General features: G+C 35.4%; 6 protein-coding genes across 6 annotated transcripts; 4 read left to right on the top strand and 2 right to left on the bottom strand.

The window, feature by feature from the left end:
* Positions 1 to 346: 346 nt before the first annotated feature.
* MONOS_16866 (uncharacterized protein) lies at positions 347 to 3966 on the top strand (the record flags this gene model as incomplete). The annotated part of the gene is made up of 2 exons (XM_067869735.1): positions 347 to 2504; positions 2561 to 3966. 2 exons carry the CDS (start codon positions 347 to 349, stop codon positions 3964 to 3966), a joined length of 3564 nt encoding a protein of 1187 aa, XP_067736112.1.
* A 7278-nt stretch (positions 3967 to 11244) lies between these two features.
* Positions 11245 to 15979, top strand: MONOS_9295 (putative Exo-beta-D-glucosaminidase precursor). Its single transcript, XM_067879780.1, has 2 exons — positions 11245 to 15541; positions 15608 to 15979. Exon 1 carries the CDS (start codon positions 11355 to 11357, stop codon positions 15480 to 15482), a length of 4128 nt encoding a protein of 1375 aa, XP_067736111.1. The 5' UTR covers positions 11245 to 11354; the 3' UTR covers positions 15483 to 15541; positions 15608 to 15979.
* Positions 15980 to 16548: 569 nt separating this feature from the next.
* On the bottom strand, positions 16549 to 23687 carry MONOS_9294 (VPS9-ankyrin-repeat protein (Varp); the record flags this gene model as incomplete). The annotated part of the gene is made up of 3 exons (XM_067879779.1): positions 21744 to 23687; positions 17594 to 21251; positions 16549 to 17227 (listed from the first exon to the last, which is right to left on the bottom strand). Exons 1-3 carry the CDS (start codon positions 23680 to 23682, stop codon positions 16549 to 16551), a joined length of 6276 nt encoding a protein of 2091 aa, XP_067736110.1. The 5' UTR covers positions 23683 to 23687.
* Positions 23688 to 23709: 22 nt separating this feature from the next.
* On the top strand, positions 23710 to 24453 carry MONOS_9293 (uncharacterized protein; the record flags this gene model as incomplete). Its single annotated transcript, XM_067879778.1, has 1 exon — positions 23710 to 24453. The coding sequence occupies exon 1, from the start codon at positions 23782 to 23784 to the stop codon at positions 24451 to 24453; it is 672 nt and encodes a 223-aa protein (XP_067736109.1). The 5' UTR covers positions 23710 to 23781.
* Positions 24454 to 24515: 62 nt separating this feature from the next.
* Positions 24516 to 25255, bottom strand: MONOS_9292 (putative cob(I)alamin adenosyltransferase; the record flags this gene model as incomplete). The annotated part of the gene is made up of 3 exons (XM_067879777.1): positions 24516 to 24929; positions 24987 to 25057; positions 25117 to 25255. The coding sequence occupies 3 exons, from the start codon at positions 25253 to 25255 to the stop codon at positions 24516 to 24518; spliced, it is 624 nt and encodes a 207-aa protein (XP_067736108.1).
* A 409-nt stretch (positions 25256 to 25664) lies between these two features.
* Positions 25665 to 26549, top strand: MONOS_9291 (putative pre-rRNA-processing protein TSR2; the record flags this gene model as incomplete). Its single annotated transcript, XM_067879776.1, has 2 exons — positions 25665 to 25834; positions 25918 to 26549. Exons 1-2 carry the CDS (start codon positions 25678 to 25680, stop codon positions 26547 to 26549), a joined length of 789 nt encoding a protein of 262 aa, XP_067736107.1. The 5' UTR covers positions 25665 to 25677.
* Positions 26550 to 27552: the final 1003 nt, after the last annotated feature.

Below are 27552 nucleotides of genomic sequence, written 5' to 3'. Positions count from 1 at the left end.
ACAACTTGCAAAAATACTAATTTCAGAAACATTTTCAATTGATGTTCTTTTCTCAAAGCAATCAAAGATCTACGGACACATTAATTGCACAATCATTATTGCTATTTATGGTCTATTACATACTTCGTATCTTTTGGTATTTTCGAGTAAACAAAGAATTATTGAACAAATTTTTGGAGAGTTCTATCAGTCAATGCACTTACAAAAATTTGTTCAATAATTCTTTGTTTACTCGAAAATACCAAAAGATACGAAGTATGTAATAGACCATAAATAGCAATAATGATTGTGCAATTAATGTGTCCGTAGATCTTTGATTGCTTTGAGAAAAGAACATCAATTGAAAATGTTTCTGAAATTAGTATTTTTGCAAGTTGTGCTTTCAGTATATGCAGATGGTGACGTGAAAGAAGTGTTCGTTAAAAGTGGAGCAAATGGTGGAGAAGGAACAGAAGATAGCCCTGTTGGAAAGATAAGTGATGCATTAACAAAGCTCACTGATGATACAAGTCCAAGTTCTTACATCATTACAGTTCTGAAGCCAGTAGATAGCAACTCTGCATTAGTTGCAGGAGAGAATGTATTTGAAAAAGATAAGCCATTAATGCTTCGAGGAAAACAAAGTGACAATGCAATTCCTGATTTATTGGAAATAAATTGTTCATCTGCTGAGGGAAATGGTGATACCAGCAAGGATATATTCATCTGTAAGAATGATGTATCTTTCAAGCATCTGAAGTTTATATATCCAATGTCACTTGGAACTGCATCTAATGATGATAACACATTGGCTATTATTCGTTCAGTTGCAAATTCAGGAGAAAATTCGAATGACCAACCCACACTAACAATTAGCACTTGTCATTTCGAACGCCCGGAAACAGGTGTTGCAAGTATACATCTAGTGAAAGTGGAAGCAGGTGAATTCAACATGGAGGCAGTATCTTGTAAGGATGAAACCAATATTGCAAAATTTTCAGCCACTCCGTTTTTGATTGAGGGAGCAGCAAAAGTTACATTGATTGCATCAACATTGAATAACATAGAGTCGAGTGCAAGTTCAGTAGTGAAGATTGTGGGAAAAGAGAATGAAGCTATTACAGTGAACGTCCATGGATGCACATTTTCCAATTGCAAATCAACAGAAAATGCAAACAATGCTACAAGTGGAGCATTGTATGTTGAAAGCAACGGAACAGGAAGCAAATTTAATATTTCAGAAAGTTCACGAATTTCAAATGCAACAACAACATTTAAATCATGTGAATGTGCCAATGGGAAATCAGGTGGGATATATCTGAAGATGCCAAATATTTCAAATGAGAGTCAGTTGTCATGGCCGAAGATAGGAACTAATTTGATATTTACTAATTGCACAGCCGGATCAAAGAGTACGGGTTTGTATCTTGACGTGAATAGTGGCAATTTACAGGCCATTGCAAAAGCAATGAAGAAAAGCTTTGCCGAAAATTATGTGAAAGGAACAAATGACTGGTTTGTTGCAGCTAAGGGAGCTAATGAAAGTGCTATCGATATTGATTTTACTACATTATATTTTGATCCACATGAAGCATATGTTCAAAGTGGAGGAAATGATGACACAGCAGATGGAACAAAAACAAAACCATTTAAAACAATAAAAAAAGCTTATGAATTATTTGCAGATTCAAAAGGATCTGGAGAATTTTCCATTAAAATTATGAAAAACGAATCTGGCCAAGCAGTTACAGGGGAAGCTATTACATTCTCAAAAGAGACAGGAATTACGATAGAAGGAGTGGTGGAAGCAGAGGATGCTGAAAACGAAGCTGAGACTAAAGTGGAGATCAACTGCACATCTACTGAAGGAACGGATCTGTTCACATGCAAAGAAATGGTGACATTCAAGAATTTGGTGTTTGACTTCTCAACAACATCTGGACAAATAACAGATGGATATGAAGCAAATGAAGACCTATTTGCTCTTATTCATGCTGTTGATGGCTCGGTTTCTCTAACAATTGAGAACTGTGAGTTTAAGCGACCAACATCAGGGGAAGTCAAATTTCATCTTGTGAAAGTGAGTGCAGGTTCATTGACGATGAGCACAGTTGATTGCACAGAAGAAAGCAAAACCAATGCTGATGCCATCACATTTTCAGCAACACCATTTTTGGTTGAGGGAACATCAGATGTCACATTGATATCATTGAATTTAAAGAAGATCACATCAAAAGAAAGTGCAGTGGTGAAAGTCAAAAGTGCAAACAAGGTTGTGATAAAATTGGATAAATGCACATTCACAGAATGCATTTCAACAGTAGATACAACAAGCGGTGCATTATACGTTGAAAGTGAAAATGTTGAAAGCACTTTCACGATTGGAAATACTGGTGAAACAAAATTTGAAAATTGCACATGTGCAAAAGGGAAAGCAGGAGCAATATATCTGAAGATGATAGGAATAACAGAAGCAACTCAATTGTCATGGCCGGAAACGGGAACTAATTTAAAATTCACTAGCTGTGCAGCAGGAGAAGGAGATTCCAAAAGAACACGGCATTATATTTGAATGTACCAGTTACTCTTCATGAGGAAATTGCAGCAGCTATGAAAGCGAGTTTTGCAACAGATTATAAACGAGGAACAAATGACTGGTTTGTTGCAGCCAACAGTGAAGATGGTGATGTTGACTTCACTTCAAATTATTTTGATCTTCCTATTGTATATGTGAAGAAAGATGGAAATGATGAAAATGGAAATACATATGAGAATCCTATGGGAAATCTGAGCAAGGCATATGAACTATTTGAAGAGATAAAAAGCGCTTCTGGATTTACAATCAAAATAATCAAGGAAACAGATGCTAAAAATGTTCTAACTGCTGATGCTGTTGAGTTTAATAAAGAGACTGGAGTTAGAATTGTTGGTGTAACCAAAGCTAATGAAGAAGAAACAGAAACAGAAGTTACACTTGATTGCAAGGTCGAAATTGGAAAGGATCTATTCACATGCAAAAAGAAAGTTGAGTTCAGAGGAATTACCTTCAAATTCCCGTTGTCATTGGATGCACCTAAGGAATCAAATACCGGTGCATCCTCATTGATTGTTGCGGAAACTGACTCAGTATCGCTGACAATTAATAAGTGCAAATTTGTGAGACCAGAGTCAGTTGCACACAGTAATGATGAAGAAATTGCCAAAATCCATCTTGTTAATGTGAAAGCAGGAGAATTAGAAATGAGTGGAGTTGAATGCAAGGGTGATAATGAAGTGAAATTCCAAGAATCGTTGTTTGTTATTAGCGAATCCTCTTCAGTCAAATTTGATACAGTTGAGATCAATAAAGTGAGCATGACAGACGGAGCAGTAATTAGCATTAGAGATGCCACTGATAAAGCTTCGACTGTTAAAATAGAAGGATTGACCATGAATGAAGTGAAATCAGCGAATGGATTGTCTGCTGGTATTATGATCAAGATGGCTGATAATGGTTCAAAAGTGGAAATGGGAAGAGAAAAGAAATGTTCATTCAAGTCGTGCGAAGCAGAAAAAGGAGATTCAGGAGCTATTTTCATTGAGATGAAGGAGATAGTTTCTAATTTGAAACTTCCAGGTGAAGGCAAACTTGAATTTGATAACAACAACAAAGGGAAAGATTCATCGGTTGCATCGTTGTGTATTATTGCGCCGGACTTTGATGAGTACAGCAAGCAAGAAGATGCATTTGGGTTTGCGAAGGATTACAACGATGATAATAAAGGATGGATTGTCGGAGCAAAAAAAGAAGGTGACAATCTTGAAGATGTGTATGAGAAATACCTGAAGCACAAAGAACCGAAAGATGAGCCAGAACCAGAAAAGAAGAAGTCAAATGCGGGAACTGTAGTTGCTATTGTTGTTCCTATTGTGGTTGTGGTGATTGTGGTAGTTGTTGTGATTATTGCGATTATTGTTGTCAGGAAGAAAAGGTCTCGGAACAACTAAAAAATGGAGGAGTGAAACCAATAATTGTTGTTAATGCATATTGACAAAGAAAAGTTACATGCTTATTGTTTTTTCTATTTTGATTTTATTCATAAGTTAAACCAGTTAAGCTGATATTTTGCATTTTTATTGATATGCTTGTTTGTTGTCACCAAATGAGCAATATTTTCAATTTTTCCTTATTTAGTTATCTTTTCTTTTGTTTTTTTATTTTCAAGTTTTATTATATATTACATTTTCTGGCGCAATGCCATGCACTATTTTCATCGTTGAGGCTGTTATCAGTCTCGATTAATATATTAGGATATAATTTGTATATATTTTGTAATATTCAAGTAGATCAAATTGTGAACAAGATCGAGAACTTGTGTTATTGTTTCCTTTTTGAAATAGTCCTACATTATTCTTTAAAAACAGTTGATCATGTTAGAATGTTGATACTGAATATTAAAAAGAATATAACATTAGATTAATATATTTCCAAAAAAATACGAAGATGAAATAAAGAATGGTGATGGAGTGAAAGAAGATAAAGAATAAGAAAAAGATGATGATGATAATTGTATTGATATATCCATTTTAATCTCTCTTATATCTTTTTGTGTTTTGTATTCTTTTGATTCTCTTGCTTTGTGTGTTTGGAATAGAATCTGCTTATCTTTATCATTTCCATTGTTATTTATTGTTTCATTTGAATACAACATGTTTTTGCTACTATTCCACATATTCTTTACACTTCTTCATTTTGAAAGAGATAAATGACAAAAATCACGACTTTTTGAATCAAATATAGAATGAGATTGAAAAAGTGAAGGGAAAAGAAGCAGCAAATAAGAACAGGTGGAAAAGGAAGAGAACGAAGAGAAAAAAAAAGATATTGTTGTTATTGTTGTTGTGTATTCATTTGATTCATATCATCGCAAATGATACGAGGTATGTCATCTTTCTCTTAATATTCCTTGACAGAATCGTGATTGTTCAATTTTGTAATATGACTGAGATGGATGGTTATGGCTTTTCGCAACTGTGGAAGAAGAAGAGAAGCAAAAATGCCATATATGGAGATACAGACAAGAAGAAGACATTCTATATTGCATTCAGTCTATTTTTCCCATTCATTTCCCATTTATCTTCTTCTTCTTTAAGTTTATGCATCATTCAGAAATCATTGGAGAAAAAAAGTTAGAAGAGAAAACTATTGGATTGCCAATTCAAAATTTTGCTTTTTATCCATCGTATTTTGTTTGTTGTGGCATTAGGATCACATCATGTTTGCCAGTGGCATAATAAGTTCATTTTTGGAAGATTTGTTTTCTTCGAAAAAGCATACACATAATGCATTTTTTCATTGCAAAGGGAGATAAAAAACAAATCAGTGAAAGTTGAAGACAAATAAAGAGTAATACTTGTTTGAACAATTTTTGAGATATAATAGCAAATACAGTAAAAACTGGAAATAATCACTTCAAATATAATCACATTCGGTAATAGTCACATTTTTCAACTCACCGACATTTTTGGTCTGTGCTTCATTCATTTTCAATCAAATATGATAACAGGGCTAAATATACACAATCTCATTTTGTTTTATTATGGGTTCATTTTTCATTGAAAAATCGATTTTTTGATGAAAAATATCAAAATATCAATTTTTCAAAATTGGGTTTGAAAAAGTCTGTATGATGCAAATTATTGATGAAATTTGATTTCGCAAGTGAAAAGTGTGTATTTGTGAAGAATTTACAAAAATGGAAAATTTGACCCAAAATTTCTTTCTTTATTTTTTTTTTTTTCTGTGTGATGCGACATAGCATCTAATCACAATCGAACATGTTCACAAAAAGTTTTGCAAAAACTGATGTGATTATATCCGATTTAACTGTAATTCCAATCATTTCCTTCAATGATTCAGTTCACGAACTCCAGGCGTATTTGCTGCAAACAAAACTCCTTAAAAAAAATAAATAAAAAATAAAAATCCAAACAGTCATCCAAGTCACAATCGTAACTTCAGCGCCTCTCAAAACAAAAGTGGACACAATCATCTCATTAAAAAAATCAAATTCTTCAGCATCGACAACGTTTGATAAAAGATAAAAGAAATTATCTGATATTCAAAAACGATGAAATAATCAAAGAAAGCGAAAAAAAGATAATTAAACTATTTTGTGAGTTATTGCTGAAATGCCAATTATTCCATTAATTCCATGGATTTAATTATTGATATTTATGACTTGCTAAAAGAAAGATAAAAATGGATCAGAAAAAATTGCAAAAGGCCACTAGTATTAAAAAAAAATGTGATCAAAAGGAATATGAGGTGGTTTCTATCTAGATGCATCCACTTGAAAAATGGAGTGGAGCAGAGAATATCGGAGAAAAAAAATTTTGAGAGGTTATGGAAAAAAACTGGATAAATGAAAATGGAATTTATCCAATTCACGTAGATAGTGGAAAAGATGAAAGTTTGAGCAAACAATGGACTTCGTTGTGCACTTCCACTTCAAAAGTTTTGTATATGATAAATCACTCCACGAACATCAAAAGATGAAAAATATTAATTGTTAATATTTATTAATCCAATGCTCATAATGAAAAATTATTAAAATGGAATTGATTCATGAGAATAAAATTAAACATGAAAGAAAATTCGGGCTTTCACGAATTCCTGCACAAAGCTAAAGAATTTGTTTCACTTTAAACATCATTTTCTTTCTTGATTTCAAAATAAATCGCATTTTTGAAACAGTTTACAGTTGTCATTGAAATTATTTCAAAAAGTTTTGTGAAATTTTTGTTTAAAATAATAAGAACGTATTTTGAGCATATTTTTGATGAAAAAAAGAAAAAAAAGGAAAAAAAAAGTGTATAATTTTCCAATGAAAATGTATGATGTGGGTAATTCTTTTTGAAAAGTCACAAATGTTTAATTTACAAATAAATCAAAAATTTTATATTTTGCTAAATATTTTGAAAACAAATATCAAACTTCACAAAAATGGAATCAATAACTTGATAATGCTATTAAACACATTCTTGAGGAGATTTGTGAGCTGAAACAGTAATTTGAGTGAAATATGAAATTTTTGAAGCATTTGAAAATTAAACATTTGTGACTTTTCAAAAAGAATCACCCATGTGAATGATTTTTTTCCATATTCATTCATTTCAAGTTGTTTTTTTTTAGCTTTATCATTGCTTCCAAATTCATTTATCTTCTTTTCATAGTGTTCAATTAAAATTTTCATTTTCGTTTCATTATTAAATTTTTTGTTGATAAAGTGAGAAATAAAACATTTTAAATTTTATTCATTCGAATTTTCAACTTTTTCATAAAACAATATTGAATTGTTTAATTCTTCATTCAAATATAACTTCAACATTTCCAAATAATTTGACTTTATCTCAGAAAAACCCTATTCGTTTAAATAAGAACAATTTAATAGAATCAAAAATTTAATTTGAATTTCATCTTTTGTTGAAAAATACGTCACACATTTTGAAAATAATAGTTCTGTCAAAATTGAACATATTCACAACATTTTCATCTCAAATGAACAATTACAAAATAAGATTTATTGTATTTAATTTCACAATTAATAAAATACAACTGCAATAAAGAATTATTTTTATAAATTGAAAATAGATAGAAATATTTTATATGCATAATTCAACAACAAATGCTCTCATTTAGAATTTTTCTTTTGCGAAACAGTAAATAAACGCACTATAAATTTCGTTGCATATATTGCACTTAGACCTGTGCGACAAGTGGCAAAATTTGCCACTTAGTGACAAAGGTGACCGACAGGACATTTTCTTCTGATCTGTTCCATAAATAATTTTCATATCTCATATTTTGGATTCCTTTAGAAGAAAACTTTGAACAATGTCGTTCTTTTCATATTATTGCAACTTTTATAAAAAGAAAAAAATACATTTTTTCGAAAGGTCTATCAAAAAAATTTCAAAATACGAATAAAGAGAAAAATGGTTTTGTGACAAGATCAGTGAACAAAGGAATTTAAAAAGCCACTGGAAGCCACTTCTGTCACTGGATTATAATTTTGTCAATGAAATAAATGAGTTGGAAAATGAAACAGAACATAAAAATAACATTCTTTGCTTTTGAAATATTACTGATTTCACTTTTTAGAAAGTTATTGCCATAACTTTTCTTTTTATATTTATTGAACTTTCATTTTTCAGTGAAAGAAACAAAGACAAATTAAAAAAGGATCTGAAGTATGTACATTCAAAGACTGTTTTGTTTAATTACCGTTTGAAAATGTTCATATTTGTTGATATCATGACTTCTTATTTTTTTGCTTGTTTTACTCATTTTTTAATTAACAAGGAGTGTGTATTTATCACTTGGAAAAATAAAACAATTTTGTTTATGCGGAAAAATGCGTCGAAGAATTTAAGTGCTCATCACTATTTTTCACAAAATAATTGATATACTTGGTTTTTTATAAAAATCGAAGTTTCAATGCATTTAAATGCCTTAATGAGAAGTATTTGAATATTTGATGATGAGAACAGAAAATTCAGTAGCTCTGTCAGATGAATTAATCCTTTTTACTCAAAGACAACAAGCCGGACAAGTTTATCTTGCGAGTGGAACAGTAATTGCTGAATTTCTACATATACATGTGGATCATCTTATGAAATTGATAAAATAATAATCTATCAATATTTATCAGGGGTATGATGATTGAATTTTTTATTATTGCTGGTAAGTTGATATTTTAACAGAACTATCATTCGACTCTCCAGAATTGTTTTTTTCTGTTGAATGTTTCACGAGAGCTTCGACTTTTTCTTCTTATTCAAAACCATTTTCCAATGCAAGTCTTATTTCTTTTTTTCTCACCATCCTCATATTTTTTGAAAATACAGTTATTTTCAGATAATCGACAAAAATGCCTAAAAAGAGCAAAACAATTGTTTTTAGAAGGTATTTTGCAAAAACATGGAAATATTAAATCCTTGGATAAATGAGAAATATCTGGAAACGATGAAAGAAAGCCTGAAGGATTTGGAATTTTCATTATTAAAATATTGTAGCCACAAATTTCTTTAAGAAGTTTTCTTATGAAAGAAGGAGGAATATGCAAAATGATTTTCAATTTTTTATTCGATACAAGGTTTCACTTCATTTTTTGAAATTTGAAAATCACGGATTTCAAAAAAGCTTTATTGCATTGTTTTTATTTTGATCAATGATTGAGAAAAGAGAAAGAAATATTCTATTAAAAGAAAAATACAGTTTCAATGATTTCTCACGCATTTTTGAACTTATCTGAAAAATCAAATGAAATACTATTATTGCAATATTCACAAAAAAAAGGAAGCGTTTCATGAAAGACAGAGATGAAATCTTTGAATCCTTTTTCTTCCATCATTTCAAGCATCTTCATTTTCAAGTTTTCACTATTCGATTCTTCTATTTCGCCTTTATTCAGTTCATCCTTATCTTCATCCTTATCTTCATCCCTCTCATCAAACTCCTCTTCATCATCCTCTTTTCATTTTCATTTTCTTGAAACATTCATAAAAAAAATTCATGGTCGCATATGCCATCTTGTCAATCATCGTTGTCTCCTGAATCGCTTCCGATACTGCATAAATTGCTCCATCTCTCAACAATTCTTCTATTTTAACAGCAATATTCTTTGCTATTGTATTCAATAAATAAATGCACCAGTTGCAAATCCTCCCATAATTCCACTTTATTGATTGAAATACATGAACAATTACCTCGATAAGAAAGATAGATTTTTCATTCCAAATTTTGCAATCGGTAATGATGCAGTACGATTCATGAAGCCATCCCAAAAAAGAAACTCTTCTTTCGACTTTTCTCCTCTTTATTCTTCTTTATTCTTCAAATCCACATTTCCTTTCAACTCTTCAAATTCCCGTCTTGCTTCCCTCGAAAAATGTCGCTCATTTTCGATTGCATCTTCAACGTTTTTTCACTGACAAATCTGTCTTTCAAAAATTTTCAATTTGATTGAGATTCAAGACGTATCAGATTGTGATGTTCATGATAATATTGCATAATTTTTGTCAGTCACTTTTAATTTATTTCTTCTGGAACTTTATATTCAAGAATAAGAAACAAAAAAGTTTTCAAAAAGAAAACGAAAATGATCACACCTTGTTACGGATAGTATTTTTCAAAGCCATCAAAGTTATTTCAAGGTTTTTTTGTTCCTCTTTTCTTCACTCATAAATCATTGTTGCTTTCAAAAGAAAAAACACATACGCAGAAAACAATCCTGATTGAGTCCTGTCTTTTTGCAAAAGGCAGCGTATCAAAACATTTTTTGAAGCATTTCGATCACTTTTTCTTTCCAATTTTCATCTATTATTATCTTTTGAAAAATTATGGAAAAAGGTGAGTTGCTAAAGCATTGAATACATAAAATATAAGCATTTTGGAGCATCTAACGTTTAAAAACAATACTGTTATATTGTTCAATGATAACTTCTTTTCTTCAATCATTCTGTGGATTTCACTTGACTGTTTTCTTGTGAGAACCGATTCCAGTCCTTTTCGAAACATTTCCTTCATCACTTCTTTCAATTCTCCAATTTCAACTATTTGCTGTCTCTCATCGCAATTTTTCAGAACATTCAATAACTTTTTGATAAAGGCAAAGAACAGAAATAAATACAGTCATCATAAATTCAAATGCAACAATGATAGCAAACCTCTAACTCTTATGGACAAGATGAAATCTATATTTTTTTGAATGAATTTATACAAGAAAATCACACAATTTCTCTATTTTAAATAGAACTTTCAAAAGCTCGGATGGAATGAATTATCTTGAAATTGCAATTCAAATTGTTCATGAAAATATTAGTGTTAGTCCTATTCATTTTTGCACTGAAATGATAAACGATGAATTTCAAAAAATTTTTGTTTCATTAATCCATGAATAAAAAAATGGATTTCCAGATCAAATGTTCGATTCAATTAAAACTAAAATAAAATTTAAAATTAATTATTTAAAAAAACACTACGAATTTATTAATTTATTAAACAGAGGAAGTGTTGTAATTTTTTTTTTTTTTTTTTTTTTTTTTTTTTTTTTTTTTTTTTTTTTTTTTTTTTTTTTTTTTTAGTGACCGACAGCAACAAAAATTCGCTTGTCGTGTCGCTCAGGTCTAATTGCACTCACACAATATTATTGTTTGTTGTTTATTTATAATCAAATATTAAAAAAAATAGTTATCTTGAACTTTCAGCAATGAATTTAGGTAATTCTGATCAAGGAAGAATCAATAATATTTTTTCATTTTTAGATAAATTTTTAAGCTTTAGTACAGAAGTCAGATCCAATTCCATTTCTGTAAATAATTTATTCAAATAAATGATTAGAATTTACTTGCTCATTTTGATTCTTGCATCATTTTTACATTCTGATGTTTTCCACAATGAAAATGTTGCTTCTGAGGTGAGAAATATTGCGCTCCTTCGAGCTGCGTATCATTCAAGCTCGATTGATGTTCACAAAACAGGCCATCTGACGACAAACGGACTAATTTCGACTTTGAAGCCCAACAACACAATCAGCGTCTCGTCTCAATGGCTCGATCAGCCGCGCACTCATTCGGTGCGAACGCTGCTGAACAGGAACCGCAATCAAACATTCATTTGCATCCACCCGCAGACATGGGTGGATGTGACTGTTCCATCGTCAGCGAAGCCAGCGTCTTCATACACAATCCGGCCTGGGACTTATGCGTCGAGCAGAAACCCGAAGTCGTGGACGCTGTTGGGATCGAACGACAATCGAACGTGGGCTATCCTGAGCGATGTTGCAAACTTCATGTTTGAGGAAAACGTCACAGAAGCTTCGCATTTCCAAATCGATCAAGAAATACGCTTCGCGACATACAGACTCAACATCACAAAAAACAACGGGAACACAGAAGGGATGTATGGGGGGATGCTTGAACTGGCGGAGTTTGATCTGCTTGACGCTGACGGAAAGTCGATTCTTCATCGGCCAGCGAGCAACAGGGCGAAAGTTAGAGACAAGTATTGGGAGGCGCGGACAACCAACAACGAGTGGGTGGTGATTGATTTTGGGGCGCTGAGCTCATTGAGCACTGTGGTGATTTCGTGGGGGCTGGACAGCATCGGCCACGAATACGACATCCTTGTGAGCAACGGGAGCACAAGCGAATTGCAAAACGGAAAGGCAGCGTTTGCGAGTGTGTATGAGGAGCGAAGCGGTGGAAGCAAAGGAACAGTGCACACAATCAAATTGAAGGATGGCATTTTTTGCAGGCTGATGAAGTTGCTCGTTCGAGGTGCAGTTGCAAAGCCTCTCTCATCGCCTCTTGATGCTCCATCGAGGTTTTCCGCGATCAGAGTTGCACAGATCGAAGTGATTGGGAGCAACGATCTGGTTGTGAAGCCAAGCCCTCGTCCGCCGTTTGACGAAAAACGGATGCGGCAAGACTTGAGTGGGGGAAGCTGGAAAGTGAAGAGGGCATCAGAAGTGGAGGGAAAGGGAAGTGAATTGTCGCTTGGGAAAGAGTTTGATGAAGACATAATAGAAAGAGAACAATCTGGGGGCACGGCTGGAAGAAATACCGAACAAGCAAAGGAAGAAGCGGACAAAGCGGATCGAATGGAAGATGGATGGGTGATTGCCACAGTGCCTGGAACAGTGCTTGTGTCTTATTTGAACGTGGGGGCGATACCTGATCCGAACTTTGGGGATCAGCAGCTGCAAATCTCTGATTGGTTCTTCACGACAGACTTTTGGTATTGCAGTGGGTTTGATGTGAGCGAGAAGATGAGAGGGAAGCGGTGCTGGCTGAACTTCGACGGGATCAACTGGAAGGCAGACATTTGGGTGAATGGGGTGCTTCTGTCAAAAAGGATTGAAGGAGCGTTCATTCGAGGGAAGTATGATATTACAAACCTGATCAAATACAAGCCAGAGAAGGCTGCAGAGAATGGCGCTGATGGGCTGTCTGGGTCATCTTCAAATGCATCGCAGAAAGAACTGAATCACATTGCTGTGTTTATCCATCGATGCAACAACCCTGGAGAAGTTGACACGAAAACAGAAAGCTATGCAGGGCACAACGGAGGAGTTCTGGGGAAAGACAACCCGACGATTCACGCGAGTGTGGGATGGGACTGGGTGATGACAGTGAGGGGGCGGAACACAGGGATATACAACGATGTGTACCTGACGTTTACAGGCGATGTGGTGGTGCGAGACCCGTGGGTGGAGACACATGTGAGGAGCGTGGGAAACTCGAAGCAGGCACAGCTGACATTTCGGTGTGAGGTGATGAATGCAGTCGGCGGAGAAGAAGGAGACAGGAGCAAAAGTGAGCAGAACGACGTTTCAGTTTCGAAGCAGATGCAGCCAGCGGAATCCAAGAAGGTGGAGGTCAGAGCAACACTCGAAGGAACAGATGTTGAGTTTGTACAGACTTTGGAGCTGAGTGCACAGGAGACAAAGACAGTGGAGATCAATGCCACACTGGACAACCCAAAGTTGTGGTGGCCGAATCGCTATGGCGAGCAGCACCTTTACAAGTGCCATGTGGAAGCGAAAGAAATTGTTGATACAATCACCGAAGAGGCAGCGAAAGGGAAAATGATGCTGAATGAGCAGTCATCTTCCAACAGCACGAATGATGGTGACAAGCTCACGAAACTGTTGAGTGATTTTTATTCATTCGACGTTGGAGTGAGGGACTTGTATTTCCCGAAAAACGGAATATTGACGGTGATAATAAACGGCAAGCCGATTTTTTGCTCGGGCGGAAACTGGGGGATGGACGAGTCGATGATGCGCTGCCGAACAGCAGAAGACTACGAGATACGTGTGCGGCTGCACAAAGAGGCGCACTTCACGATGATTCGGAATTGGGTTGGGATGACAGGAGACGAAGAGTTCTATTCGGCGTGTGACAGGAATGGAATATTGGTATTTGATGACTTCTGGTTGGCAAACCCGTGGGACGGGCCAGAACCAGATGATCCTGAGATGTTCATGAGAAATGCAAGAGACAAGGTGAGGTGGGCGCGGAAGCACCCATCGCTGTGTGTGTACTGCGGCAGGAACGAAGGATCGCCACCTGCATCGCTGTATCAACCGCTGAAGCAGGCAACAACAGAACTGGATGGGAGCAGATTGTTTGTGGGCTCTTCGACTGGAATGACAGAGGGAGTTGCGCTGACAGGGAACGGGCCATATTCGGTGCAAGGGCCAGCCTATTACTATCGGTCTAATTCGAAGACGTTCCACACAGAGATGGGGATGCCGAATGTTCCGAGTGCGCGCTCCATCAGAGAAATGCTGCCAGCACATCGGCTGTGGCCGAGGGGCGAGCTGTGGGGGCTTCATGACTTTGCTTTGGGTTCTGCACAGAATGGAAGAAGGTTCCTGAGCGAAGCAACGCTTTTTGGCAATGATAGAGTCTTTAATAAAGAGGCTGCAAGTGAAGCTGCTTGTGCGGGTTCTTCATCTACAAACTCAAACGATTCAAACACCTCGTCATTGATTTGCTCAGCATCATTTGCAGCGAATCCGTTTGAGGAGTTTGTTTGGCGGTCGCAGTTTGTGAACTATGAGAACCATAAGGCGATGTTTGAAGGATCCACATTGCGGGAAAGCCGAGGGCTGCTGATGTGGATGAGCCAGTCGTGCTGGCCTTCGATGGTGTGGCAGACGTACGATTTCTTCTTCGACACGAATGCAGGGTATTTTGGGTGCAAGAAGGGCAACCAGCCGTTCAGTGTTGTGTACAACATCGACAGCAAGAACATTTCTGTTGTGAACAACGCGTGGAAAAGATGGGAGAATGTGAAGATTGAAGTGTGGGTGCACGATCTCCATGGGAAGAAGCTGAACAGCTTTGAAGGAGAGATGACGATGAGCGAAAATACGATGGTTTCTCCACCGCCATTTGCCTTTTCGGCGCCTCAGGAAGGGATCTTCTTTGTGAGCACAAGAGCAAGTCAGGTGAAGGGAGAGGAGGTGGAAGTGATTTCAGACAACTTTTATTGGGACAAAGTCGGAGGGAGTCGCTCGTTTATGGACTTTTCTGGGTTGAAGAATGCCACGATTGCAGCAGGCATTTCAGGAGTTGAAGAGACGCCAGCACCATCGCTGCTGTCATTTTGGTCTGCAACACCAAGTTCATTGCCCGATTCTGCATCTCAAAGCAGCATTCGACGCTTTTCTGTTACACTCATCAACACATCACCTGATCCAGCGCTTTTGGTGCATTTGCAATTGTACAGAGTGCCATCATCATCATCTTCTTCTTCTTCAACTTCTGTGCCATTGACTTCTCGAGTGCTTCCTGTGTATTTCAGCGATAATTGGTTTGGTCTGATGCCTCAGACATCAAAGACAGTGTCAGTTGAATTCGATAGCAAATGGCTTCATAGGGATTCGTTTGTGGTCGTTGTTGACGGATACAATGTGTCGCCAATTGTGCTCGAAACCAAAGAAAATTAAATAGAATACACCAGAGAACGTTAGTCAACACAAGCACTTGTGTTTTTATTTATTTTGAGGTATATTGTACTTGTGCTTGGTTGGAGCTATTTTTACAACATGATTATGTTCTTTCTTTTATATAGGATTATTCTTTTTCTAGAAACTGTATTTCCAAAAACTTTGTATTGCTTTGTATGGATATACACGGTAAATCTTAAATCTGTTTTTCACATTTCTTTTTCTTTTTGTATATTAAAATTTCAAGATTTAGAAAGTTTTGGTGTATCTGGTTGAGATAATTGGCTTTTAACCTCAGCTATTTCAAAATCGTTGAAGTTATGCTCTTTAACATAGAAGATGTAATTATAATTCTACATAGAAATATATTGAATTATTTGATTTAAGTGGGCAATCTTTTTCTTGAAATTGCTTTATTTATCAGCAGATTTTTAATTTCTCACGATGCCTTTGAACCATTAAATTCAGTTTTTAAATATAAACAAACTATTTCTTTCAATTTTCAACAATAATTTTTATTTGCAGAATAAATTGTTGAAAACTGGAATTGACAGAAAATAACAAATTTATGAATGTGAAACATAAAAAAAACACATTCAATCCATCTTCAGGCAATATTGTTGTTTATTTTCTTTCTACACTGGCTACTGGATGAAGCATTGATTCTTGTATAAAAATGCACTGAGTTCAATGCACTCATGATTTACTGAAAAAAATATACAAAAATGTTGAGGTTCTCCTCAAAAAATTGATTTTTTTGATGTTTTTCACCTTTGACAGAATTTTTTAGAGATGAAATAACACACTTTAGCAATGCAAAACATAATTTTTTAAACACAAAGCAATTTCTAAACAACCATACAACACATCAAATCCTTCGAAAAGAATAAACAAACAAACAAAAAAATAAATAAGTATGAAAAAACAATTTGCTAATCTCACCAAATCTGGTTCATATAAACCAATAGATACAAAAACTAACTCATAAAGAAAGAAAAAGAATTATTCAACACAAGAAAAGACATTCAAAAACAAACAAACAAACAAAATAAACAAACAAAAACTTTCACTTTTCGTTATCCACCAATAAAAACGAAATATTGCTATACATTTCTGAATAATCAATCGGATCTCTTTGACTAACAAGTTTTCTTGAATAACGCTTTGCATAATCACTTTGATTGCTGAAATAACTATTTGCATAAGAGGTATTGGTTTTGAATCCATCTTCATTCGTTCTGGAACATGTTTTGTTCAAATACACAGAAGCAGAAGAAGATGAGGAAGAAGAAGAATTATTTGCAGATTGCAATTCACTATCAGATCCGCTCACAGACACACCAGAAGCAGAAGAAGCAGAAGCAGCAGAAATGATAGCAGCATGCCTATCAGAACTGGATGGATGAGAAGCTGATCTGCCTCTTTTCAGAAGGAGCAGCTCAGACGGGATGGCAGAGGCAGTGGCTGAGGCAGCAGAGAAAAGGGATGAGCCATCAGAGGAAGAGGAGGAAGAAGAGGAAGAATAAGAAGAAATTGAATGGCCATCATCATTGGTATTATTATTACTGTCGGATGTGAATCTTTGGATTGGTGGGAGTGGTGGTAATAATGATAATGATGGTGACGATAACGATGACGGCGAGGAGGAAGAGGAAGATGAAGGAGAAAGAGAAAGAGATGGAGAAGGGGATGTTGAAGAAGGAGGAGGAGGAGGCGAAGAAGACGAAGAAGAGGTACAACACCCACTATTTACAGCAAGATTACTATTTCCATCTTCATTCTGATTATCTTTTGTCAAAGTGACAGGTTGAACAGCAGTTCCATTGTGAAGCAGCTCATCCTCTCTGGATGGAGGAGGGGTGGGCGGTGCTTGTTTAGCAGATAAATGAAGAGAAGAAGGCGAACGAGAACGAGAATGAGAAGGTGAAGAAGGTGAAGAAGAAGAAGAAGAAGAAGAAGAAGAAGAAGAAGAAGAAGAAGAAGAAATAGAAGCAGAGGCATAAGAAAAAGAAGAAGTGGAAGAAGAAGAACAAGAAGGAGGAGGAGGAGAGGAGGAGGAGGAGGAATAATTTGCAAATGAAGCAGAAAGAGGAGGATGTTGAGGTATCAACCTGGAATCTCTGATGTGATGAGAGCCAACAGAATCCAAAGAAATGGAAGAAGAGCGCATTGGAGGTGTTGACAGTGGAAGAGGAGGGGTTGGGCGAGCAAGAGGGAGGAAGGGGGTGTCATTGATTCTTTTGGATTTTCCGAATATTTTATTGTTTCTTAGTGTTGTAACATTGTTTTCTTTATTTTTATTCTCTTTCTCCTCTTTCTCTTCTTCATTCTCATCGTTTCCTCCTTCTCTTCCTTCTCCTTCTCTTCCTTCTTCTTCCACATCATCCACCTCTGAAACAGGGCAGAGAACAGAATGAGCACAGGAAAGATGAGCAAAATGGCAGACTTCCTTCGAAGGCGCCATCAACACACACGAAGAGACACTGCGCTGAGCATCAGACAGACATCTTCTTTGGAGAGGGACAAAGAAGGAGAGGAAGGAGCGCTTAGAGGAGAAGGATGCAGGAGAAGAAGATGATAATGAAGGAGAAGAGGATGATGAAGGAGTGGACGATTGTGATGCATCAACCGAAGAGTTTGTTGTTTGAATTTCCTGTGAATGGGCTGAATGTGTTTGCGATTCACTCACAATTGTCCTTCCTTCATCATTCTGCTCACATTTCTCAACATCAGAAACATTGTTCTCTTTTTTCTTAACTTCTCCTCCATCTCTTTCTCTTTCTTCTCCTTTTCCTTCCTTCCCTCCCCTCTTCTTCTCCTTCTCCTTCTCTTTCTCTTCCTCTCCCTCCTTCATATGCGTCGCCATCTCCTCTGGTGTTGCATTCAGGATATATTGCACAGCACTTGTGAATGACACAAGAAAATATTCTGCTTTCCCACTCCGCTGCTGCCTCGGCACAAAATTGTTGATCAAAAACAGAAGATGAAAAGGATTGCTTAAAAGCGACTGAGAAAGAACATAAATGAGAAGAGGGAGGAAGTTGTCGGCTGTTACAAGCGATTCTTCTTCTGCTTTTGACTTAAAACAATCCATTTCACTGCCATCTCTTCCGCTTCCTTTTTTTATTCTTCTTCTTTCGTTCTGTTCTTGCATCTTCTCTGGAGATAATGATGATGATGAGAAAGAAGAAGAAGAAGAAGAAGATGTTGATGATGAAGTCACATCCAACCAAAAGAAATCATCCGAAGAAGGAGAAAGAGGAGCAGGAGGCTGAGGTGCTATCTTTTTTGGAGGGTTTTGTGGAATTGAAGAATTATTGGAATTATCATCAGCATCTTCTGATTGTTCTGATTGTTCTGTTTGTTCCATTTGTTCGAATTTCTCTGATTTCATTGTTATTTCATTGTGTTCTAATTGTTCTTCTTCTTTTAAACCTCCTCTTCCTCCTCCTTCTTCTCCCTCTTCTCCCTCTTCTTTTTCTTCTTTTCCTTCTTTTCCTTTTCCTTCTTCTTTTGTATGTCCAGGGGGTGTAGATGGAGGGGTGAGCAATGTGAATGAAGAAGGATCTTCGAGAAAAGGAGAGGCAGCAGCAGGTGGAATGAATGAGATTGAAGAAGAAGAAGAAGTGGAAGAAGAAGAAGAAGAAGAAGAAGCAAGTGAAGATGTTGATGGAGAAGGAGGTGTTGAAATGGAAGAAGAAGAGGAAAAGGAAGAAGAAGAAGAAGATGATGATGACGACGATGATAATGAAGTGTTAGAAGAAGAATCAATAGAAGCATCTATTTCAGAAGAAGAGATAGCGATATGATCAGAAGATGATGTGGGTGAATGAATCGAATGAATCGAATGTTCTAATTGTTCAAATTGTTCAGATTTCTCTGTTTGTTGTGAATATTCTGAATAATTCAGAAGTTTATTGTCTTTTTCAGAGGAGTTGTTGATGGCATCAGGCGAATGAAGAGGAGAAGGAGGTGTTTGTGGAAGAGAAGGAAGATACAAATGAGGAAGGATTAGCTTTGATGGTGGAGAAAATGATGATGATGATGATTGCGAGGAAGAAGAGAAAGAGGAAGAAGAAGAAGGAGAAGATGAAGATGCAGATGAAGTTTGCTCTTTTGGATCAAAATAAGTATCTTTATTTGTTTCATCTGACGTTTTATTGCAATTGTCTTCTTCTTCTTCTGATGAAGAAAAATTATCTTGTTTGATATCTTTGTTTTCTTCCCTTTCAGAATTTATGCGATTCATTTTCTTCTCTTCATCCTCAATTTTTTCATTTTCATCAACTTTCTCCTTTTCCTTTTCTTCTTTCTCCTCTTTCTCTTCTTCTTTCTTCTTCTTCTCCTTCTTCATCTTCTTCATCTTCCTCATCCAAACATCTGATGCAGCAGCCATCACTCCATTGCATCCCTTCACAATCAGCTGCAATTGCTCAAAGGGAGAAGAAGACAGAACAATTTCATCAAAACAGGAAATAGCATCTGAATAATCAACATCTCTCCATCTTTGGAGGGGGAGAAGACTAATGGAAGAAGAGGAAGAAGAGGAAGAAGAAGAAGAAGAAGAAGAGGAAGAAGAAGAGGAAGAAGAAGAGGAAGAAGAAGAGGAAGAAGAAGAGGAAGAGGAAGATGGAGTTAAATTTGTTGTTGTCGGAAAATTGCCTTTGGATGTTCCATTTTCTTCAGATAAATTCGTTTCATTTTCATTCTTCATCCCATCTTTTTCTTTTTCTTCTTCCATTTCTCCTTCTTTCCTCCTTACTCCTCCCCCTTCTTCCCCCTCCTCCACACACCTCACATCAAACAAGCTCTCAAACAACCTCACTTTCTCCCCTTTCTCTCTCTTCTCTCTCTTCTTCCTCTCCACCCTTTCCATATGCCCCTCTGGAATATACTCTTCATCCACACCCAAATCCCTCAAAGACAACAGCCTCATCCATCTTGTCTGTGCTGTGTATATCGTGTCCTTCCCACTCACACTCTGGAAAATGCCATTTATCTTGCGAATTCTGCTGATTCCTTTGGATGCATCTTCTATTTCTTCGCTATTTTCTCTATCTTTTTCATCTTCTCTATCTTCTCCATGAACTTTACATTCGTTGCTTCCTTTATTCATCTTATTCATTTCATCTTCTTTATCTTCTTTATCTTCTCTCTCTTCCTCATTCTCTCCATTAACTCCCTTAACTCCATTCCCTCCATCCATTGCAACCTTCCCCTGTTTCTCTTCAGGCAGCCGCCACGAAAGTGTAGAAGCAGACAGAAGAGAAGGAAGAAGAGCAAACTGAAGAAGAAGCAAAACAGCAGGAAAAAGAGCATTTCCTTCAGAAGAAGGAGATTTGTGCAGCTGGAGGAGCTTCTGCCAGGAAAGAGAAGGAAAAGAAGAGAAGGAAGAAGAAGAAGAAGAAGAGAAAGAAGAAGAAGAAGGATTTTGGCTGAATGAGAAGAGCTGTGAGTATTCTTGTGCGTTTGTGATGTGTTCAGAAAGGGCACGAGAGACATTTTGAGTGAAAAAGATGATTTTCTGAGTGAGAGAATGGAGAGAGAGAGAATCCGTGTCTGATTTGTGTGTGAATGGAGAGGAAGAGGAAGAGGAAGAAGAGAAGGAAGATTTGTTGGATTTTGAGGAGGAGGAAGAAGAAGAGGAAGAAAGGGAAGAAGAAAGGGAAGAAGAAGCAAAAGAAGAATTTTGTTGTCTTCTTCTTTTGTTGCGCTGAGGGGTGTGGATGAGAGAAAGAGAGGCAGATGGAATGAATGGCTTGGATACTTCTTGTGTGTTGGTTGATTCAGAAGAAGAGGAAGAGGAAGAGGAAGAGGAAGAAGAGGAAGAAGAGGAAGAAGAGGAAGAAGAGGAAGAAGAGGAAGAAGAGGAAGAAGAGGAAGAAGAGGAAGAAGAGGAAGAAGAGGAAGAAGAGGAAGAAGAGGAAGAAGAGGAAGAAGAGGAAGAAGAGGAAGAAGAGGAAGAAGAGGAAGAAGAGGAAGAAGAGGAAGAAGAGGAAGAAGAGGAAGAAGAGGAAGAAGAGGAAGAAGAGGAAGAAGAGGAAGAAGAGGAAGAAGAGGAAGAAGAGGAAGAAGAGGAAGAAGAGGAAGAAGAGGAAGAAGAGGAAGAAGAGGAAGAAGAGGAAGAAGAGGAAGAAGAGGAAGAAGAGGAAGAAGAGGAAGAAGAGGAAGAAGAGGAAGAAGAAGATGATGATGAAGCAACAGATGAAGAAGATAATGTCTGAGGAGCTAATGTTGCGTCAACTGCTATTGAAGCATTACTGGATTTCTTGTTTTCTCCTTCATCCATAATGTTATTGTTTGGCGTATTCAGTTTTCCAACAGAGGAGTCACTTAAATTGCTTTCATCAGATTTCTGTTTCTCTTCTTCTTCTTCTTTTTTTGTTTTCTCTTTTTTTCTATTTTTTTCTTCCTTTTTCTCATTGTTTTCAGCTTTTTCTTCTTCTTTCTCTTCCTCATCTTCATATTCTTCTTCATATTCTTCTGTTTCATACTCTTCCTCTTCCTCTTCTGCTTCTGTTATTTTCTCTTTTTCTTTCTTTCTTTCTATCTCTTTCTCTTTCTCTTTCTCGCATTCGCAATCCTTTTCAATTCCGTTTTCATTTTGTTGTTCATTCTTTGATTGACAATTTTTTAATTTGTCTTTTTCTTTTTCTTCTTTTTCTTTTCTCTCTTTCTCTTTCTCTTCTTCCTTTTGACTATCTTCATTTATGTTGCCTTGCTTCTTATGACTTTTTCCTGTTTCATTAATTTTTAAATCGTTTGCTTCATCTTTTTGCGCAGAAAACGATGAAGAAAGAGGAAGAGGCGCATGAAAAGAGGGGGAAGAAGAAATAGAAGAAGGGATAGAAGAAGAAATTGTTGTTGCTGAAGAACCATTGCGTTTTCTTTGATTTCCTTCAACAACATTCTTTTTTCCTTCTTCATTTCCTCTGTTCTTTTCTCCACCCACAACCTCATTCTCCTTCTCCGCCTTCATCTTTCTGTTCCTTTCCTTCACTAGAATCCTCAAAAAGTCCGCTTTCACCTCTGCCTTGAACCTTTCAATAGCTGTGCCTATCAAATAGCACGTGTCTCTCAGCATAGCAGAGCATCTGGCAACCACCTCATCCTGGTGGGATATCCAGAAGCCCATGTCAAATGCTGTCTGTGGAGCACCTGCACACGCTGCCAGATGGACGCAGGACACAAGGCGGGCGAAGCAGCTCTGACGGGTTTCGTGGAGGGAAGAAGGGGAACGGGACAGAAGGATACGGGGAGAAGAGGGGGTTGATGATGATGATGATGACGACGATGATGATAATGGCGGTGGTGGTGGCTGAAAAAAGAATGATGTTAAACTTGAAGAAGATGACGAAGCAAGGGAAGAAGAGGCAGAAGAAAAAGATTGAGAACTCTGTGATTCTGCTTGTAACTTGCAAAGTGATTTTGTCATAATATTTGTATGATCACTTTGATTGTTTGAAAATGTACTGACAGAAATTGAATGCCGAATATTTGTCCGTGCCCCAAAATTGTTTTCAATAGCTGTCAATCTTCTAACTGCATTTGGATTTTCTTTATGAGATTTAATATTTGAGTAATAATTGTTCAATAAATTTGAATTCAATTTTTGTTCATCTGAGTTGAACAAAGAAAAAATCAGTCTATCGAAAAGCCTTGGCCAAACACCTTCAATCGTGGTTATATGCAAATCCTTGAATTCTGGAATAAACGAATTTAATTCGTTCGTTAAATTAATCATGCTTTTATGATGTTTATGATGAAAATGCACAAATATTCGGAAGTAATAACCAAACATTGCATCATTTCCAACTAAAATATATGGATCAAAGCTTTCGCATTGCTTAGCTGGAATCGATTCATTTAAGTTTGCAGTCATTCGAGTTGAATTTGTTAAAGAAGAAAAAAAAGAATAACATTCTTGAAGAACCACGGTAGAAGACGCCAATAAGTTATTTAATACCACGCGGTAGCTTGCCTCCGATTGTAAATTGGCTGTAATCAATTGCTGTCGTTTTTTAGAAAGTTTAAAATGAGTAACTTGAAATTCATTTATAAGTTGTTTTTGAAAAGTATTTTGAAGTGAAGAAATTTTAGCGCAAATAAAATCGTTTGTCTGTATTTGTTCCAAGAGTTTTTGATTATTTTTAATCATTGTCTGAATCGTAGTATCTTCATTTATGTCTTTGTGTTGCATCAAGATTAGTTATGGCAAAAGCCATAATAATATATAACTCATAATTTGTCAACAGGAACCATTTCTGTAAAACAGTGAAGCATTTTTATTTTTATCCAAATGCCTCCAAAAACGATAAATAAACGTCCTTCCCTTTCCCCCAAATCGTCACCCCCTTCTTCACAAAAAGCCAATCAAAACTCAAAACAACCTCATCAATCTCCAACACGCCCAAAACAAAAAGCAACAGCCACAAAACCTCCTCCAAAAAAAGCGACAAGTTCTAGTCCTCCACCAAAAGTTGAACAAAATGCTCAAGTTTCAAAAGCAAAACAAAAGATTCCTTCTCACGGTTCGTCTCCAAAAACACCATCAAGGCAACCAAGGCAACTTCAACAAGAAGATTATGATCCACTTTTAGCTGGAAAGCATCCACCAAAACCAGAAGAATTACTAACATTGTATCATCCAACAACAAATTTTGATACAACTGGAATTTACAGGATCAACGCACTTATGAAAGGAACAACCACTAATTTAAGTATTAAAATGTTTAGAGATACAACCCCTATGAATTGGATAACGTTTTTTATTTTATTCACAACTGCAATGATCATTTTTGTTATTTCAATGTACGTTATCATCCTTGAAATCGATAATGACGCTGTTGCAAAAAAGACAACTGCAACTTCAGTGGGGACTCTCTTTCTTGGATGGATAAATTCGCAGGTTTTTGTTGGATTTGCAATCTGTCTTAGTTTTTCGCTCCTTGGATGGGCAATAGCTGTCTAACAACAGTTTTGAAAAGTTTGAAATGAAACAAATAAACACTTTTGGAAAAAATACATAAATATCTACATCTCTATTCCGATCCTTGCTGGAACGCCAGCATGATAGTAATGCTTTATTTCTTTCATTTCAGTCACAAGATCAGCTTTTTCAATTACTCGTTCTGTAGCGCCTCTTCCTGTTAAAATAAGTTCAACTTCTTTTGGCTTCTCTTCCATTAATTGAATGATATCTTCCTCTGAAAATATCCCAAGTGAGATACAAGACAAAATTTCATCAAGAATAAACATATTGTATTGGACAAAATCACCAAGTTCTGAACTACTTTCAGGAGATGCCGAAGATTTGCATGAAGATTTTTCATCTTCAGATTTGCTTGAACTTTGGCGGAACATGGAAATAATTTGATTGTAACTTTTTCTTGCTCGTTCGATATCTTCTTTTGCGGGTTTACCAATAATGAAATTTGGAGTCCCGCTCTAAAAATAATTATTAGATTTTTTTATTTTATTTTATGTTCGAAAAAATAAATAAACTTGATTAAGCTGAATTGGATATCCTTTTGATTGAAGAGAATGAATAAATTTCACTTCACTAACTTCTCTGCCTTTCAAAAACTTTTGAAAAAGATTTTTTTTTTTTAACAAGTTAGCATATTTAAAATACATTTGAAAAATCCAACCTGATGAATAAAGACTTTCATTCCTGCTCCAAGGGCGCGCATCGCTAATCCAATGGAGCATGTTGTTTTTCCTTTACCATTTCCAGTATAAATCTGGACATATCCTTTTCTAACTTCTTCCATATAAATAGAACCTGAAAAATTGAAATAAATCAAACAAATAACAACGTGAAACACAAAAACAAGACAACAAAACTTGATCCACAACCGTTCTAAAAATTAAAAAAGATTGTTTCTAAGAATAAATTAGTTTCATAAAGAAGAAATAGTTTTGAGTTTATTCAGTTTTTCTTTTCTTTTCTTTTTCTTTTTCATCTTATTAATATAAACAATAAAATTTAAAACAATCGAAAATAAATATTTTGTATGTTGATGCTTTTTTCGTTTTATCAAAAAGATTCACTTTCCAAATTCCAACATAGAATTGAAATAATTTGTCAAATTAAACCAAAGAACTTATTTTATTTTTTGAATTATCGATGAATGGCGATTTATTATTTTATCATTAGAAAAAAAAAATGTTGATCATTCCATTGTTCATAATAATGGATGATAAAAAATTGATTTTTGGAATTAAATGCATTTTAAATAATTGGGACACCTTAAGATTTGTAGTTGACAATGGATTTAGCGGAGTTGAAGATGATGACGAAAGACTGGATAACCTATTAAATGATATTTTTGATTATTTAACAAAAAGAGGTTTATTTTCTTATATGCTCGAAAATAACTGAATATCAACATTCCCAATTATAAAAATCCATGAATATATATTATTTATGTAGACTCTGATCAAGTTGATATTGAAAATCTTCTTGATTCTTATCTTCTTGAAGATTTCAATACACAAGCAGAAGACGGAACTCTACCGAAAATAGCACAACAAATTTGTAGGCTACATCAATCTTTATTAAAAGGCTCTGATGAAGAGTTGAAAAATCTTGCGCAAATATCATTCCATCATCGCATTAAACCACTCTCAATATCTTTAAATTGGAAGTCGGAAGACTTTCTTCCTTTTGGAGTGGATGCTCCACAGACATTTGATAAATTTGATAAAAAGAAGCGAAATTTGAAGGATGAAGAAGATGAAGATGAAGAGGACGATGAAGAGCTGGAATCTGACCTTGATGGAGATGACAAAAATGAAAAACCTGAATCATCTACACGTTCTTTGCCCCATTGCTCTAAGAAGAAGAAGGAGGAAGAAACAAAGTGCGAATCAAAAGAAGAGAAAAAAGAAGATGAATATTTATGCGATGAGAAAGAGGAATCATCAACAGAAAAAAAGCAGAGCATTCAAAAGTCAAAGCCAAAGCCGAAATCAAAGCCGAAATCAAAGCCGAAATCAAAGCCTAAAAAAGCTCTTTTTGATGAAGATGGATTTCGAATTGTTTCTAGAAAACGAGGGAAATGAAGATAAGCTGATTATTGCTTGAATTTTTGATCAGAAGTTTTCAAAAATACTGATGATGAAAAACAGAAGAAACAACGTTTGCTTTCAGCAACCTTTTTGATAAACCCGAGAATTAATTTTTTTAGTGATGAGAATTCATAAAAATGGAACAGATAAAAGTGAAAATTAACAAAGTTGGATTTGTTTTTGAAAGCCAGAAATAACATTTATAGAATTTATTTTTAAATTTTAATTAAAAGAAAAAAAATATTTAGAAATAAATTATTCTATCATCTTTTTTATCTTTTTTATTATATTACTCATATGATCATAAATTGAAAGCATTTCTTGAAATTCTTTTATTGAAAGAAAAATGCAACGAAAAATTGTGTGAACACAGACTTTTTGAATATTTTGAATCGAAAATCTTTTGAATTTTTTTTAATCATGTTGTATTTTTGCTTCTTGTGAATCGAGAAATAATTTATTATTTTGTTTCTGCTTTGTAAAAATGCAGGAGAAGAAACTTATTAAAAAATTTTCAGGTTTTTGATTATGATAACTTTGGTATTTATGATGATAAATGTTTTTTCAAATTGTTTGTGAAGAATTGTTTTATGAACTCAAAGATTGTGATGAGAAAGTGCAAATACAAAAAATCGAAGAAATGAATGAAATTGTAAATGAAATGGATGAAGAAGAATGGCAATCTGTTTTCACAAAAGATCTGTTCAATGAAATAAACAAAATGACTGAAGAAAAGAAAATGTCGATGAACAATGCAATTTTGTTTTTGAAGAAAGTCGGATATTGCAAAGAATTGAAAGGCTTTTTAAATTTTTCTTTTAGTGACTCATTTTTGAGCGAAAGTTTCAAGAAGATGATTATTAATGAAGAGAAGAAGAAAGAGGAAAAGAACGAAAATCTTCTTGTTGATCTTTGTGAATGCTTTATTTCTATAAGTTGCAACTACTCGAATGAATTGAAGTCGATTTGTGTGCCTTGTCTTTTGAAAGTTGCATTG

Source organism: Monocercomonoides exilis (genome assembly GCF_001643675.1).
Source record: "Monocercomonoides exilis strain PA203 chromosome Unknown scaffold1-2713096, whole genome shotgun sequence".
In the NCBI taxonomy this organism is placed as follows: domain Eukaryota; phylum Preaxostyla; order Oxymonadida; family Polymastigidae; genus Monocercomonoides; species Monocercomonoides exilis.
Note: the sequence above shows the minus strand (reverse complement) of the source record. Positions and strands in the feature narration are given on the sequence as shown.

Bases quoted from the DNA above. Each gene is read 5' to 3' on its own strand.
- MONOS_9295 (XM_067879780.1), top strand. From the start codon at position 11,355: ATGATTAGAATTTACTTGCTCATTTTGATTCTTGCATCATTTTTACAT.